The sequence below is a fragment of the Rosa chinensis genome, chromosome 1 (genome assembly GCF_002994745.2).
Source record: "Rosa chinensis cultivar Old Blush chromosome 1, RchiOBHm-V2, whole genome shotgun sequence".
NCBI classification, from domain to species: Eukaryota; Viridiplantae; Streptophyta; class Magnoliopsida; order Rosales; family Rosaceae; genus Rosa; species Rosa chinensis.
The window spans coordinates 55182440-55198552 of record NC_037088.1 but is presented as its reverse complement, the minus strand read 5'-3'; the positions used below and the strand labels follow the sequence as shown (position 1 = coordinate 55198552).

The window sequence follows — 16113 nt, the reverse complement described above, 5'->3', positions numbered from 1 at the left end:
GCCAGAAAACAGTCTCCCTTTCTTCAGCTGAAGCAGAGTATCGTGCAATGACAGGAGCTTGTTGTGAATTGACATGGCTTCGTTATTTACTTAGAGACTTGGGGGTTTTGCATCAAGAGACTGCATTGTTGTATTGTGATAATAAGGCTGCATTACACATCGCAGCAAATCCAGTGTTTCATGAACGTACAAGGCATATAGAAATGGATTGCCATTATATCAGGGACAAGATTCAAGATGGTTCGGTGGAGACAAGGTTTGTTAGTTCTGCAAATCAGCTTGCTGACATTTTGACCAAGGCTCTTGGCAAGGAAATCTTCATACCAATGATTCGCAAGTTGGGAGTGCAAGACATCCACTCTCCAACTTGAGGGGGAGTGTTAGAAAGTTTAGCAGAATCTGTTAGTATAGCTGTCAATATCTTTCTGCTGTCAATATCTTTTTGCATTCATTCTGTATCTATCAGCATCAATTATCTAGGATAGTTTACCTTATTAGTTCCCTTGCTTTGTGGAGACTCTTTATTGTGATTGCTGTATATATTACACACGGTTGAATAGAAGAAATACATTCCAGCAGATTCTCTTCCCCATTCATTCTTTTCAAAAACATTCTTGCGTTTACTAACACATAAAGCAATCGGAATGATTCTGGGTAAAAGAATTTCTACGTTTACTAACACATGAAGAAATCGGAATGGATGTAGGTCCCACCTCCTTATCAGGAATCGATTCCTGAATACTCGGGAATTCGATTACGAAGGGGGGAGATGGGTTTAGGAATCATTCCTTCGGAATCAATACCGATTCCTTTCTTCTCCCATTCCACTTGTCTCCGATTCATGATTATTTTCCATTCCAAGTAAGTAAACGCAAGACAATAGAAGCCAAGACACAATAGGTATAAATACTAGTACTAAGGAGGACCAGGAAGACCATCACTAGTGAGAACCAATTGCATGGAGGTTGAAGGACCATTAGTCCAATACAAAGTGCACAACCTCACTTTGGCTAGCTTTCATCAAAATATGTAATCACCAGACTAAAGGCATGGCGTCAATGACCTTTTCTTTTAGATTCAATCTTTTCATTAGATTAATGCTGTATTATTTGAAAAGGAAAGTTGGAGTAGACAATATAACATACCAAGATTAAATCACACAAATACAACAGATTAATATAACCAAGGGTCCAAGACCAATGAAACACCAATGATGATGATCCGGCAGCTTCTTGGTCTTGTGGGATCTGCATTTATATCAATGCAAGGTCTAACACCAGTACGTTGTGCATTGTGTACTGCAAGCCCTCCCGTCAATGTGTCATTTTTTCTGATCATTAATCGGCTTTCACATCGCTAGCTTCAATTTTCTGATTTACAAATGTGCTTGCCACTAATATATGCTAGTCTACTCAGAATGTTTATCTCTGAATCTCTAATAAGCTACTCATGAATAAAATGATCAAATATAGAGTTAGTACCTTGTGTACCTTTGGCCCTTTGGGTGTAAACTCGCTTGTGTAAAGAAAAAACAGAATCGATCTTTCTCATCCATTTAGTAGCAATACACTGTTGCAGAAAAACTAGCTAGTAAAGTAGTTACCTATAGCTAGCTACCATATTCGTAAATAACCTGAAGCTAGAGCGAGTATATATATACATATCCATTAAGTCTATCTGCAGGTGGAGACATGCATCCAATTAATGAGTAGTATATATACCATGCTTAATAAGACTAGCCATTTTATCATTGATCCCCCAATGCTACACTTAAAAAGAGTCAGAATTGATAGTCATAGCCACATATATAGTTACAAACTATAGATCGCTTTTGGACGATGCTCTCAGAGAAGAGACGGGTTGCGGAGGCGAGGCAGGGGCGAGAATGTTATTTTGTTGATAGTTTAGCTAATAATAAAAGTAGCCAAGCTGGGCTTGGTTGCGTTTTATTCAGCTCATGCTCAGCTTAAGCTTCCATTTATTTTTCCAAGCTCAAACTCAAGTAAAACAATGCCTCATTTCAAGTTCAAGCTTGGATGAATCGGCTCCAATATTGTGAAACAAACTCGAGTTCGAGTTAGACTTTGATATAAATTCAATTATTTATCTAAAAGTGCATATTTCATAAAATTTTAAGATTTGTTGACGAATTTTACGAGTCAAATATATCAAGTTCGCTCGATTTGTATTTTTCTCGACGAGTCAAAATCAATTCATTTCTAAACAAGGAAAACTTGAGCCCGACACGAGTTGAGCTCAAACAGCTCACACGTCTTCGTCTCATGTCGAATAATAGAAATTGTAGGTTGAATGCTCGTATTAGGTTTGCGAAAAGACTAATGTAGCCTGTTCTCTTCTCCCACATTCTTAACACACACAACTAGGCGAAGGTTGTTGTGAAGGTGGAATTAAGATCAGTTTGAAAAGAGTTCGTTCCTTTGTCTCCTCACTTCACTCTCTCTCTCTCGTCTCCTTCATACAGAGTTGCACATTTCCCTCCTGATATTACAATCTACCAGGTAATTTCTCTCTCTCTCTCTCTCTCTGTCATTCTCTTCCTTTTGATTTCATTCCTAATGTTTTTCCGATTATTCAGATTGCTTAATGTTATGGCGTTTGCAATTTCCCTGTTCTTTCTTATTGGTTTAGCTCCCCAGAAGAAAAAATAAAAAAAGTGTGTAAATTTAACTAAAGGTTAAAGCTTTGAGGCACAATTGGTGTGTGGTGTTTAGAGGCAAGCTTAAAGGTGGAATCTTTTTGTTTCTTTAGGGTTCTTATCGAATTTTCTTAGCACCCAAAATGGGTTTTATGCTTCTGCTGCTCCATTTCATGGATGTCAGCAGCTGTGGCTTTACATTAGGTTAAAGCAAGAGATGGGTTTTTTGGGTTTCAATTCTTAGAGGGGTTTCTGAGGAAAGAATGATGGTGATTGTAGGTTAAAATGGAGAACCCAGAAGCAAATCAGCTTCCTGAAGTGGATTCATTGCCAGATGGATTTGTTGAGAGCTCGTCAGAGCCACTGGCTCCTCCAACTCCCAACTTTGAACAAGAGAAGCCTCTGGGCAATCACGAGGATGATAATGGCTCAGAGATGGATCGTTCGAAGGAGCGTGTCGATGAATTGGGTGCAAATGAGTTGCAAACGAGCCAGGATAAGGGAGAGAAGACACCAAAGCTGAGAACCTTTCCTGTTCCATTATCGGAAACTGATAATTTTGATGCTTCAGTTGAGTCAGTTGAAGTTCCAAAGAAGGCTTCTACAGAGCAGACAGCAGAAGGTTCAGTAGTTGTGCCCGGGTCGGCTGATTCTGCGTGTGAGGCTGCAATTCAGGCATCTGGTTGCAGTGAAGTAAAGGAACAAGTTGAAGCAAAATGTGAAAGTTCAGAGAGACGTAAATTTCTTTACCTTTTGATTTCTCTCTTTAAACTACCAGCTCAAGATGTGTACACATTAGTTTACGCTAATCTGTCATTGCCTTTCAGCAATTGAAGTAGGCTTGGATGCACCAGCTCCAGCAACCAATCTAAAGGAAATATCTGCTTCGGAGAGTGTTGAAAAAAACAAAAAACCAGTCAGTAATACATACTTTTCTCTCTATATCGTACCACTTTGTGCTTCTTGTTGTTGATCCATGCAAGCTACATATCATGTGTCTGATGTCTTGTATGAAATTGATTTTTGTGATGCAATCATTAATCAAAAGGTATATAATCAATCATCACACATATACATACCAATTGACAAAGAAATAGAGATATATACATACACCTATGTAGTGATACTATATATTTGCTTATTTTACAGTAAGCTAAGTACGTTGGACTAATTTTGTCTCAGGATACAACTGAAACCAAACGGAAAAATCCAAAGCGGACCTTTAAATCAGAGAAGGAGTTTATAGAGTTCACTTTGAAGTATCAACAAGTTCTTGCAGAGAGAGATGGAGGTATTTGAAATGATTTTCTTTTTTTTAATGTTTACATGCAAGATCTATAGCAGATGTATTGATCTTTACACCTTCAGATATGAGCTATTGCGGAGGGAAAAACAACTTTGTTGCTAGTAACAGTAAATGTTAAATGATTGGCTTATAGTGATTTAGTATAATATATTTAGTAGTTGCTGCAGAAATGGACTACTTATAGTGATGCAATATCCTGTGCCGCAGTTTTTCATGAAAAAGTAATAAAATGTATGATGGACTTTAACTAGAGTCTACCGTAGGGCGTGAGTTATGATACCTGTAAACATCTGTGGTAGTTTAGAAGGAGTTAAGTACGTCCTGTTATCAGTGAGCAGAATGTCTGTTCATGCTGCACAAGCATGCGTGTGAAGTATGATTTTAACATTCTTTCTCTGAAGAAAGATATATGAATCTGGCCAAGTAGATGTGGACCATTTCAATGGTTTCAGTTTTATTATTTTTCAATCTCGCCTTTTACTGAATATAAGTTAAGCTACATAGAAGGCATCATGCATGATCGATCGTCTCCTTCTAATTATTGTTATGTTCTTGTGAATGGCTCACCACTTACGGTGGCATGATATGTTTTTAAAGAGATGGTGATATTCTTGTGGAGAAAAGATATAGCTTTTGTGCAGGTGTATATGGTACAGTAACATAATTGATATTATCAATATATATTTTGGAGCAACATTAAAGAGAGTTTTATTACTTATTTGTTTTCATCCTCTTTTGTTTTTAGCCATTGCTGTTCGAGATAAGCTTGAGTCGTTGTGTAGAGAGTTACAACGTCAGAACAAAATGCTAATGGTATGATATAATTTCCTTGCCGCATTTTCTCCAATGCATGTTCTCCAAAGTCATTTTGTTTTGAAACCTTGTCTATACTCCAGACGTGGATTATAATAGATCTCATCTACATGAAACTTAATTGATTAAATCATACTAGAGGAAATGATTGTTACAACCGTTGTCTGTGTGGGACCTAACTAATTGCATACCGGAAACCAAAGTGAAAAAAAGGGGCCCTCACTGTCTCTTTTCTATACTCTGCCTTTTAGTAAATAAGCCAAGAGACAGCTGAAAGAGTTTATAATCTTTTTCTTCATTGTCCGGTTGCTCTTAGATTCTAGCATAAGTTGTTTTGGGGAAGTGAGCTGTTGGGTGGTTCCGCACTCCTATGTATCGTTACTGATTGAAAAGCTCGAATAAAAAGTTTAACACTAATGACTTGCAATACATTGCCATTATGATGCTTAAATTGTTTCTGAATCTGTCTTACAATTTGATATAGTAAGTTATGAAATTAATCTGTACTCCTCCAGTCACTGACTGTGAAACATTAATGGTTCCTGATAATTGTAACAGGATGAATGTAGACGGGTGTCAACAGAGGGCCAAAACTTGAGATTAGAGTTATCAACCAAGTTCCAAGATGCAATAAAGGTTAATACATGTGCACATTTCTATATTCAGTTGTTACATTATCTTTTCCTCTGTTGATTTTTTTATTTATTTTTTCCTTTGACATATCAATCTGCAATTGATGATTCAAGCTTCATTCAAATGAAAATTCTGGTTAAAAATTACCTGCAACACACATTATTACACTCGAGATCTTTGAAGGTCTACACACTCCAAAGTCAATATTTTCTCAACTTATAGTTCTGTATTTTAAAAAGGAAAAGGACAAGATTTCTTGTTGTACTACTTTGTCTGCCATGATTATTCAGATGCTCATGAGAGCACATACAAGCATAAGGTGTCAGTTAAGTAACAAGTTTACATCTCTTTCTCTCAATTGGAACTAGTTCTGTGTTATTTCAAAGAGAGATGTATGCTTTGAGTTTATCATACTTTTAATGCATGGTTAAATGGCATTCTGATATTATTCTTATGGTTACAGGATGTGAGCAAAAAGCTAGATGAGCAGAAGGATGAATGTATCTCTCAGCTAAAGGAGAATGAAATGTAAGACCCAGATGTTCATTGGAGCTTATGTATTAACTATCTAGTTGCTGTATACCTGAAGTGAAATAGAGTCATGTACCTTGGAGTTTCTTATATTAGTTTTACTGGGAGCAGACATTATTAATACCATTAGTTAAGTCTCATTTAATGTTCTGACTTGATCTCTTATTTTAGTTGGCCTGGTTGATAAATCGATACCATTGGGTTATTTCATTTTTTGCTGTGATGTGATGGCATACATCATAGATTTTCAGTGTTTTTTTTTTTTAACACCTGAAAATTAGTTTATTAACATCCATTCATGTTCAGGTTAAGTACCAAACTACAGCAGCTCACCCATCAGTATGCTCATTCTGAACAGCAATATGAAACGAAGGTAAAATTTATCTGCCTGCATAAATGACATTGGTTTACTTAGAATGATTGTTTACTTAATCATGTCCTTCAACTTTTCTTAGTGGTTTTTGTTTTGGATGAACAGTTGAAGCAAAAATCATTGGAGCTTCAAATTGCTGATTTGAAGATTAGGCAGCATGAAGAGAAATTAATCCAGGAACAGTCCCAGATGAAATTATATGCAGAACAGGTGTCACAATTACTATCAACTGAAAAGAATTTGCGGTTGCAGTTGACGGCTGATGGGGAGAAATTCCAACAATTCCAGGTGAACTTCTGTTTTGTGTGTTGCTTTAAACCATTAGTTGGATCTTACTCACCAGAATCTGGTGAGTGTTTGCTTCCTAGGGACTATTAAAATCTCTGCAGAATTCGTTTATCGTGCAAATCTTCTGTTGGCTCATTTTCCCTTGTTAGATATGGGGCATGCTAATCGGTTGAGTCTCACTGGATCACACTTGCGTACTTCTGCTATATAATGGAGAAAAAGAAAAATTGTTCATTCTATGATTATAATGTGACTATTATTTTGAGTCACTTTGGCAATCTTAAGTCCTAGAGTTAACTGGGATTTGGGCACAAAAATGGAAACTTTCTAGTCATTGGCGGAAGTGGGCTTGCCTGTTTCATACTTTCATTACTCGGCTTATATCTTTGAAATGTGCTTAGATATGACTTTGGCTTCTTTCCAATGTTTTTTCTTCATTAACCAATGCTTAGGAGATGGCAACCTACTCTTCTTTATGTCGGTTTTGCAATATTTGAGCCTTCTTTATTCCTAATGGACCTTTAAATGCTCAGAGCACCTAAACAGAATTCTACCTCATCATAATTGGTGAATTGCTATATTTTGAATTTGCAGGATGCATTGTTAAAAAGCAATGAAGTTTTCGAAACATTCAAACAGGAGATTGAAAAGGTACACATGTTTATTCAAACTACATTTCATACAGGCACAAATTTCCTGATCTCCTTAGTCTCAGACTCTCACTGTAACTCGCACAATATGTTCATCTTAAACTAAGCTACCTTTCTGTTTGGAATACCCCAGATGGCAAAGTCTATCAAGGACCTCAAGAAGGAAAATGTGTTCTTGAAGAGCAAATGTGATAAGACAGATGTTACTCTTATAGAACTCGTAGATGAGGTATGGTTGGTTTCGCTTGTCAATCTTTTCTTTATTTTGCTGTAATCACCAATCAACTCCTGTAGAAAACTTTGTACATAACTCGGCCCTAAGCCCCATTCTTGGTATCAACTCCTGCAAAACAGCTCATACGTTTTTGGCATTTAAGATTTAGTACTTTATGCGCGGATTTGTGTGCAGAAAAGGCTAAACACTCTGATTTTCTGTTGTCTGAGCAGCGTGAGCGGTTGAAGAAACAGTTAGAGAAAACAAAGAATCAGAAAGAAAAGCTGGAATCCTTATGCCGGTCACTTCAAGCAGAAAGGAAACAGAACTCTACCGAGGGCAACACCTCCGATGCACTTCCAGTTTCATCATGAGTACCAACATGTTCAACTATGTATCTTAAACTCGACCCTTCCAAATGTTTTTTTTGTTTTTTTGTTTATGCCTTGTTTACAAGAAACCGGAAAAGAGCCCATCACCGAATTTACCGAGTATAATTTCACCGTCATTTGTTTTAACCAACATTTGTACTACTGAGAAAACTGGTCTGTATTTCATTCATCCCAAATCTCAAAATCGGGATCGTTTTTAATTCAGTTTTGTCACTCTCCAGACTCGAAAGCCTTGCATGGATGGAACTGTTGGTATCGAAAACTTCGTGTTCTCCTCAGGAAAACCTTCAAAGCCTAGGGTTTTAGCGGTTAACAGAAACGACTAATAACAGCCTAAACGACGTCGTGGCTGTCTTCAAAATATATAAAAGGGCTGAGAGGGAGGGAGGTTAGAGAAACAAACGGAAACAAAAAAGACGGATCCTTTCTCTTCTCTCTGAGCGAGGGCTATGGCGCCAAGCCAAATAGCAATGGAAGACCAAAAACCACAACGAACCAGTAGCACTAGTAATAGTGGTGCCAACAGCAACAAAAATTTGAGGGGGCATTTGGAGACGAGCAAAGCAGCGGAGCCAGTGTGGCTTATGAAATGCCCTCCCAACGTCGCCAAATCGTTTAAGCCTGACGCCGCCGCCGACCGCTCCGTCACCGCAGAGGAGCCTTGTCCTTCCGGCCCTGTCGCCAAGGTCATCCTCTCCCTTGACCCTCTCAACTCCAATAACGAACCTAAGGTACCCCACGACGACGACGTCGTTTTCTTTTCGCCTTTTCGTGCCTGCATTGCCGTTTCGGTCATGATTTGTTGTGTTCTTCTCCCAATTGTGTGATCTGGAAGCTAGGGTTTTGTTGGCCTATCTCCTTTTGCTTTTGTTTTGCCAAATTTTAAACCTTGCATTTATTTGATTCTGTTGGAATTTCCCTTTTATAATAATTTTTTTTTCTTTGGTAAATTGTTGCATGATTTGGGTTGGAATCTTCAATTTTATAATAATGTGGCTCATACATCTTGTTGCGAATTTCTTTTAACATGATTAGTTGTTAAAATTTGACACTCCTCAGTTTACCATGGAACTGGCGGCCACTGAATCTGCAAATACCCCCAAGTGTTACGCTTTGGATATGTCCAGGGACTTCATTCCAATGTCTGTGTTTTCAGAGTCGTCAGAAGGTAAGCATATATGCCTGCTTGCTTCTGTGATAGTTGGTTAGATGTGTGGAGTTGTTTAGTGTGACAATGTTGTTTTTTCATTGTTGGTTAGATCAACACTGCTGCGGTTCATTGTTAAGTTAAGTATAAGTTCTTCGTTTCTGAACTGGACATTGTATTGTTTGGGTTCTATCACAGCTTGTTAGCATTTGGTCTTTTAAGTAACTAAAGCAGAAGTAGCGTACTGTTAGTATGCCCAACTTGAGCAATTGGGTTACATTCATCTGTCATGTTTTTCTTAATTTAATAAGTTGGCATGTATGTTTGTATTGGAATTTTAAGAACTCAGAATGATTTAAGCTTGGTTTAGGACATAAGTCTGACCTCTTATTTGTAAGGAGGGTTGCAACCAAGCTTTGTCAAAAGTTTTCGCGTCTAATATAAAAGAAGAAACTGTTTCAGTTAAAGTCAGATTTTGGGGAAAGCACTTAATGAAAATTAGTGGTTTTTGTCTTCAGTTAAAATGGTTGATCCTAATTTCAACAGATCGTTGCAGTTGAGTACAGGAAACAAGTGTTATTGGCTTTCACGGTTTTATGTTGGGGAAATTGGGTTTTAGTGCACTGAGAAATGAAAATAATCCCCAAGTCATGGGTTAGTCGCTTTTGGTTTGATAAACATGTGGATTGGAATTCAAATTTTTAGTCAGATAATAGTCTAATATCCCATATTTATAATATATTTCTTGTCAGATATGGGTATGGCATCATTTTAGTGGAAGTATATGCCGATAGCAATTTAATACTCAGGAGCAGAAATTCTATGTTAACAACTAATTGAGATCTATACTACTTCAACAAGGACTAGTCAACTATAGCTGTTCATTTTGGTAATCTCAACTGAATGTTTGAAATTCTTTTTCATCGCAGGAAAGTTATCTGTGGAGGGGAAAATCTTCAACAAATTTGACATGAAGCCCCATGATGAGAATCTTGAGAATTATGGGAAACTTTGCCGTGAACGAACAAAAAAGCATATGAAAAGTAGAAAGATTCAGGTTTCTCAGATTACTTTGTATACCTTTGCTAATACTATGATTTATATTACTGATATAATCACTAACTTGCTCCTTACTTTTTCCAATTTGTAGGTGATCGACAATGACAATGGGGCACATATGAGGCCTATGCCAGGGATGATTGGTTTTGTGGTTCCTGGACCCAGTGTACATAGCTACCTACTTTTTGTGCTAATTCTTGAGTAAAATTGCTATGTGCTGCTTGCTTTCCCTTGGGCAAAGTACTTTTATGGTAGAATTACAATTTCAGAACTGATTACCCATCTCAAAGTATGCGTTAAGCACAAACTATCTTTCAAATAGGACAAGAAGAAAGCGCCAACTAAGGGATCAGAAATGAAGAGAACAAGGAGGGACCGTGGAGAAATGGAACATATTATGTTTAAGCTCTTTGAAAGGCAACCTAATTGGACTTTAAGACAATTGATCCAAGAGACAGATCAACCCGAAGTATGTTTTCTGCTTAACTTTTAGTTCTTCCCATTTAGATTCTTCATGTCGGATTTACTAGATGTCTGTTTGTATGTGAGTATAATCCAAGCTTTTAGAGTTATTGTTTCCTATTATGTCTTTCCCAGATTGATACACATAAGAACCGTTTCAGCATATGTCACTATGTGCATACATGATAGTTAACTTCTTGGACTATTGGTTTTAAATTTATACACGGAGAAGAAGTGCCCTTTGACTGATGAAGCAGATATCTAGTTATAGGTGATTTTATTTCCTAGATATAATAATGAAGGGTATTGTTTATTATGAAGAGTACTATGTAGTTGTTTTCTGCTAGGCAAACTATAAGGGTTGCTTTCACCTTGTATGAACTTTTCTCTTTATTATGTCCGACGGCAACTGAGTTGATCGCGAGATAATCAGACCACAACCTAGATCTTCACAGGCTAAATCAAATAACTTATACCTACTATATTGTTTTCATCATTCTACTTGTGCCTTTGGTAAGTTGATTGCTCTTATGATTTGTTTCTGTACTTGTCGTTTTGCAGCAATTTCTGAAAGACATACTGAAGGACCTCTCTGTTTACAACAACAAGGGAGCTAATCAAGGCACTTACGAGCTGAAACCTGAATACAGGAGAACATGCCAGGAGCCAGCTCACTAATAGGTTGTGTATGATATCGATCAACTATTTTAGATTCAGACCTTTTTTCAGGCAGACTTTGTTACTCATATTTACCATCTTGATTTGTTCTTAGACTACTAACCTCGACACTTCTTTTTAGCAGAATTGGAATGTGTTCTTCAATGTGAGCAAGAAGAAAATGCTATGCGCTTCTCCAGTTTCTTTTGTCTAGTTTGTAGGTTTGGAGTTTCAAAAGGCCAGCAGAGTTTACCTTTCTTGTAGTGAAACAATGCCAAAATAGATTTCTTGATGAGAACAGTTCCATCTTGTTTTTGGTGATAGTGATCGCATGGCACAGCTCTCTTCCGTTATCTTTAAGACTATGGAACTGATATTGATATCTTATGTCAGCAGTGACGTGGGATTTATGGTACATTATTAAAACAAAACAACTCAAATACATATTTTCTTTTGAGAAGAAAGAAAAATGCATATTTTCCGCTTGCGTAATCAAAGACGCATTATTTTTCGTCCAAAGAAATAGTAAATTGCTAAAATAAGACTTGCGAGTCACAATCTTTATCAGTAGAGTTTTTTTTTATTTTTTATTGGAAGTAGGGAGTATTTTAATACACCTTGGTGGATATTTGGTAGGGCTGGCTCGGTACCGGTAACCGACATTTTTTGGCCATCACCGTTACCGAACCGAAACTCATCGGTTTGCCTTTTTTTACAACCGCTGCCGATACCGATAAATCGGTTACCGATGAATCGGTATGCCGATGTTGCGGTCGGTTTCGGTTTGTCGACCGACTATCTCAACAGCGCCGGCAGCGAGGAAGAACGGTGACTAAAACGACGGCACGACGACCCTCCTCATTCGAGATCAAGAGATTTAGCTATAGATTTGATTTTGATTCAAGTCTGAGAAGGAAGAAATGGAAGAATGAATAAGGAAAACGAGAAGAAAATGGAGGAAGAAGCAATAGAATGGAAGAAGAATAGAAATCAAAAATGAAGAGAGAGAGAGAGAGAGAGAGAGAGAGAGAACGAAGAACATGAGAGAGAGAGAGAGAGAGTCGTTTCTGGAAGAAGAAGGAATAGCAAATAAGAGAGAGAGAGACACCGGATATGTTTATGGAAGAAATGGAAGGTGAGAACCTTTTTAATTGTTTATGAATTTAAATTAAGTGTATATATATAACTCTTTTGCTTAACTTATCAGAAGTGAGCTTGTGGTCCAGTGGTAAGTGGCTTGAATTCTCATTGAGGCTGGAAGGGTTCGATTCTTGGCAGACCCAAAAGAGTGGGAGTTTTTGGAATTAAACCAAAAACTTTTATGTCGGCTGGTTCGGTATTACCGAACCTATATGATAGGCTGTACCACTGCCGAGCCGAGCACCTACCTCCGGTACGGTACTACCGGTACCGATCGACTGGCAACCGTATTTGTCGGCGCCGAAGGCGGCGGTTCGGCCGGTTTCCGGTCGGTTTCGGTACGTCCGGCATTTTCAGCCACCCCTAATATTTGGGGAAGAAAAAGGATATAATTGTAGGTTTTTACTGAAATGTAAAAATATTTATCAAAGTTTAAAATCACAATAGTTAAGAATTTATCTCACATTCAAATTTAAGAATTTTCAAACCCATTTCGAAATTAGTGTACATCAAAACGAAATAAATGTAAATTTTAATAAAATGAATCGGTCCTGCAAAAATTCTAACAGCTTCAAGGTTAAGTCTTGATTTATCACCAAAAACGATCAATTGAACACATTATTCAACCCCTAACACGTGCTTAATTAAGCTCATGAACACAAAGTCGTATTTCATTTTAATTTAGCAGCGGCAAGAAATAAATAAAAAACAGCGGCGTGGTACACACACGGACAGCTACTCAAACCATTCGCGTGGCCCCCACACCCCCAGTTGAAGTCGTTCAACAATTGGCTACGCCAGAGCGCTGACCATTCTCCTTAACCCCTGACCAACCCATTTACTTTCCAATTTGGAGAGCTCAAAGGGCTTCGAAGATCAAAAGCGTGTGTGCTCAACACGACGTCGTTTCCAGCCCCCTCTCGGACAAAAACAAAGTCACAATAATCATTATACCCACCTCTCTCTGCTCCTCCATTCTGTTCCACCTAACACCAACTCATCCAGATACCTTTCTTCCTCCTCTTCTCTCTCAAGGTACGATTATCTATCATCTCTGATTCTCGGATCGTATTGGATTTCGTTGAATCGGTGCTTTATTTTCGGTTAGGAATTCGAAACGTATCTAATGTCAACGCTTGCTTAATTTTGCTTCTGGGTATCGAATTTCGATGTGAATTGTAAAATGTATATATGGTTTTTCTGAAATGTAATTAGGTAGCCCATGGGTTTTTCATTCGATTTTTATTTAGGTTTGTTTTACGAGTAAAGGAATTTTCTCGATTTTAGAATTGTATTGAGATTTTTGTGTTTTGGGTGTAGCTGGATTCGAAGTTTTGCTCTCTTATGATGTTTTGATTGTAGCGATTAAGAGTTTGCATGGGCTGTGGTGAAGATTTGTGGTTATTGTTAAGAGGCGTGTGTCGGCCATGAGAGTGTTGTTGATTTTTCTTTTCCTCCTTGTGCAGGTTAATTTTTTTTCTTTTCTAAGAGGTAGAAATGGAGTGCTTTTTCAAAGGTGCGAATGAGGACTTGACGCCTTCTCCGGTAGACATTCTTCGGTGTCCATTTTTGAGGAACATTAATGAGCCAACCAATTTTTCCTTCTCCTCCATGTCGTCCATGGCTTTCCCGATGCCGGTGAGTCGTTTCCTCCTGCTGATATTGCTGTGTATGTTACTGTGAGGGTAGTTTTGGTTAATTCCAGGTCTCTATATTCTGTTTAGTAGTTACTAGCGCACATTTAGGTCCATAACACATAGTGGCACTTACAGCTGCTCGTGAAGAATTTGGGTCAGGCAACTAATTAAACCTGATCTCCCTTTTGACCTCAAACTATGAAACACATAAAATGGGCAAGTTAAGCCGGCATTTTGTTTTGGTGGCTGCATTCTTTCGCTGACAGTTTAGCATTTGTTATAATTGGTTTGAAATTCAGGCTTTTTGATACTACTGTCTGCTTTTCTTGATCAGGTACGTGCAGCCAGCAAAGGTCCAATTTTTGAAGATGGTCCCAATTTCGACATGGCATTTAAGCTTTTCCATGGGAGTGATGGAGTAGTCCCTCTTTCTGGACGATCATTTGAGCATTCTGAGAAAGTTGAGCCTCAACCAGCCCCATGCATGTTTAATCCATTAGCTGCAAAGGCAGCTACTATCAGTCTCTCATCCTTTGGACCTGGAGGACCTTTCGGCTTTGATGCATTCTCTGAGAAGTGGAAGAAAATGCAAAAGAAGTCTAATTCCTCGAAAAAGGGTTCTTCTTCAAAGGTAAAGTGATTGTTGCTTCATACTACAAATTTCCCAGCTTATTGAGCAATTGGAATATTATTATTATAGTTTTTGAAACTGCTTGTGATTTTACTACAGCTTTGTAAGTTCATATTGTTTGTAGAATCTGTATTTGTGATTTACTTACCAATTTAGCATTTGCTGTTTCAGGGAGGAAACTCTAATCACGAGGCAGCGAGTAACGAGTGGCTGCAAAGTGGAAACTGTCCGATTGCAAAGTCATTCCGTGCTGTTAGTGGTGTCATTCCGCTTGTTGCAAAGGCTTTGCAGCTCCCTCCAGGCATGAAAGTTAAGTGCCCACCGGCAATAGTTGCAGCACGAGCAGCTCTGGCAAAAACTGCATTTGCAAAGAACCTCCGCCCACAACCCCTGCCTGCAAAAGTTCTTGTGATTGGAGCACTGGGAATGGCAGCCAATGTTCCTTTAGGGATATGGAGAGAGCACACCAAGAAATTCTCTCCGTCTTGGTTTGCTGCTGTGCATGCAGCTGTTCCATTCATAGCTGTACTTCGAAAGTCTGTGTTGATGCCTAAGTCGGCTATGGCGTTTACCATTGCAGCATCTATATTAGGACAGGTGATTGGGTCTAGAGCAGAGCGCTACCGTCTGAAGGCAAAGGCAGCTAAAACCTTGGCTTTGACTGAAACCTCTGTTCAGATCAAGAAGACTGAAACCTCTGTTGTTGGGATGAAAAGCCAGTTCCAGGTGGTTGAAGCGAAATCTGATCATTGCACTGAGATTGAGGAATGGAATTCAGTTGCTCTGCAGGTCTCACGCCCTTCTTCATCAACCGATGTGTTCTGCTAATTTGTTTGAAATTTGATGGCGTTGATATCCATCATTCCTTTGTGTATCACAGGGTTGTAATTCTCTTTACTTAGTGGAGCGGATTCATTTGTGCCTCTAGACACTGCCCTTGCCCTTTAAAGAATCGAGTGAATAAAAATGTATTACAATATGTTTTTTTATTTATTACCGCCAGGGAATCGTTCGAGGTCTTTCGCATTTTGAGACATATTCATCACCTTCCAAACTCTACACTTGAGAGGAAGTCTAGAATTCTGGATATCTCCATTTCAGTTGGGTAAACTCCAGATTCCTGCATAATTATCATTTCAGGTAAACCAATTTGAATATGTCTAATGCAGACTCCTCTGACGAATGTTGTTACGACTTCGAATGCATTTAAGCTAAGTTGGACTAGGGGCCAACCAAAGATCAGATCAGATCCAACGATTCCATACTAGCAATTAGTGTAGTTTAGCGCTACGGTCCTGGCTATAATTTCATTCAGAGAATATCAAGATGGTTGGCTATAGTCTTTTGACCAAAAATTTTAAAAAGAAGAACAGTAAAAATTATCCACTTACATCTTCTTAAGTGCATAATAGATTTGAGCAATCATATCCAACTTATTCCGTACTTAGAAACAGTGCAATTTTAACATGATAGCAAATGCAAATTCGAGATCATATCCAACGATTTCATAGATCATATATAACG

At 38.2% G+C, this 16113-nt stretch overlaps 3 protein-coding genes across 3 annotated transcripts; all 3 read left to right on the top strand.

Moving 5' to 3' along the window:
* Positions 1-2298: 2298 nt before the first annotated feature.
* LOC112182449 (beta-taxilin) lies at positions 2299-8076 on the top strand. Its single transcript, XM_024320945.2, has 12 exons — positions 2299-2519; positions 2936-3392; positions 3484-3572; positions 3839-3947; positions 4708-4775; positions 5334-5411; positions 5872-5936; positions 6246-6312; positions 6418-6600; positions 7195-7251; positions 7384-7479; positions 7698-8076. Exons 2-12 carry the CDS (start codon positions 2942-2944, stop codon positions 7836-7838), a joined length of 1404 nt encoding a protein of 467 aa, XP_024176713.1. The 5' UTR covers positions 2299-2519; positions 2936-2941; the 3' UTR covers positions 7839-8076.
* Positions 8077-8233: 157 nt separating this feature from the next.
* On the top strand, positions 8234-11534 carry LOC112182451 (general transcription factor IIF subunit 2). Its single transcript, XM_024320947.2, has 7 exons — positions 8234-8587; positions 8916-9024; positions 9933-10060; positions 10154-10228; positions 10385-10531; positions 11086-11205; positions 11327-11534. Exons 1-6 carry the CDS (start codon positions 8306-8308, stop codon positions 11200-11202), a joined length of 858 nt encoding a protein of 285 aa, XP_024176715.1. The 5' UTR covers positions 8234-8305; the 3' UTR covers positions 11203-11205; positions 11327-11534.
* Positions 11535-13192: 1658 nt separating this feature from the next.
* Positions 13193-15582, top strand: LOC112182450. The gene is made up of 4 exons (XM_024320946.2): positions 13193-13356; positions 13788-13959; positions 14293-14589; positions 14761-15582. The coding sequence occupies exons 2-4, from the start codon at positions 13819-13821 to the stop codon at positions 15415-15417; spliced, it is 1095 nt and encodes a 364-aa protein (XP_024176714.1). The 5' UTR covers positions 13193-13356; positions 13788-13818; the 3' UTR covers positions 15418-15582.
* Positions 15583-16113: the final 531 nt, after the last annotated feature.

Excerpts from the sequence above, each read along its gene's own strand:
- LOC112182449 (XM_024320945.2), top strand. The coding sequence starts at position 2,942 with ATGGAGAACCCAGAAGCAAATCAGCTTCCTGAAGTGGATTCATTGCCA. Across the intron at positions 3,393-3,483 it reads ATGTGAAAGTTCAGAGAGAC|CAATTGAAGTAGGCTTGGAT; the intron begins GTAAATTTCTTT and ends ATTGCCTTTCAG. Across the intron at positions 7,480-7,697 it reads TTATAGAACTCGTAGATGAG|CGTGAGCGGTTGAAGAAACA; the intron begins GTATGGTTGGTT and ends TTGTCTGAGCAG.
- LOC112182451 (XM_024320947.2), top strand. The coding sequence starts at position 8,306 with ATGGCGCCAAGCCAAATAGCAATGGAAGACCAAAAACCACAACGAACC. Across the intron at positions 9,025-9,932 it reads GTTTTCAGAGTCGTCAGAAG|GAAAGTTATCTGTGGAGGGG; the intron begins GTAAGCATATAT and ends TTTTCATCGCAG. Across the intron at positions 10,061-10,153 it reads TGAAAAGTAGAAAGATTCAG|GTGATCGACAATGACAATGG; the intron begins GTTTCTCAGATT and ends TCCAATTTGTAG.
- LOC112182450 (XM_024320946.2), top strand. The coding sequence starts at position 13,819 with ATGGAGTGCTTTTTCAAAGGTGCGAATGAGGACTTGACGCCTTCTCCG. Across the intron at positions 13,960-14,292 it reads CCATGGCTTTCCCGATGCCG|GTACGTGCAGCCAGCAAAGG; the intron begins GTGAGTCGTTTC and ends TTTCTTGATCAG. Across the intron at positions 14,590-14,760 it reads AAAAGGGTTCTTCTTCAAAG|GGAGGAAACTCTAATCACGA; the intron begins GTAAAGTGATTG and ends TTGCTGTTTCAG.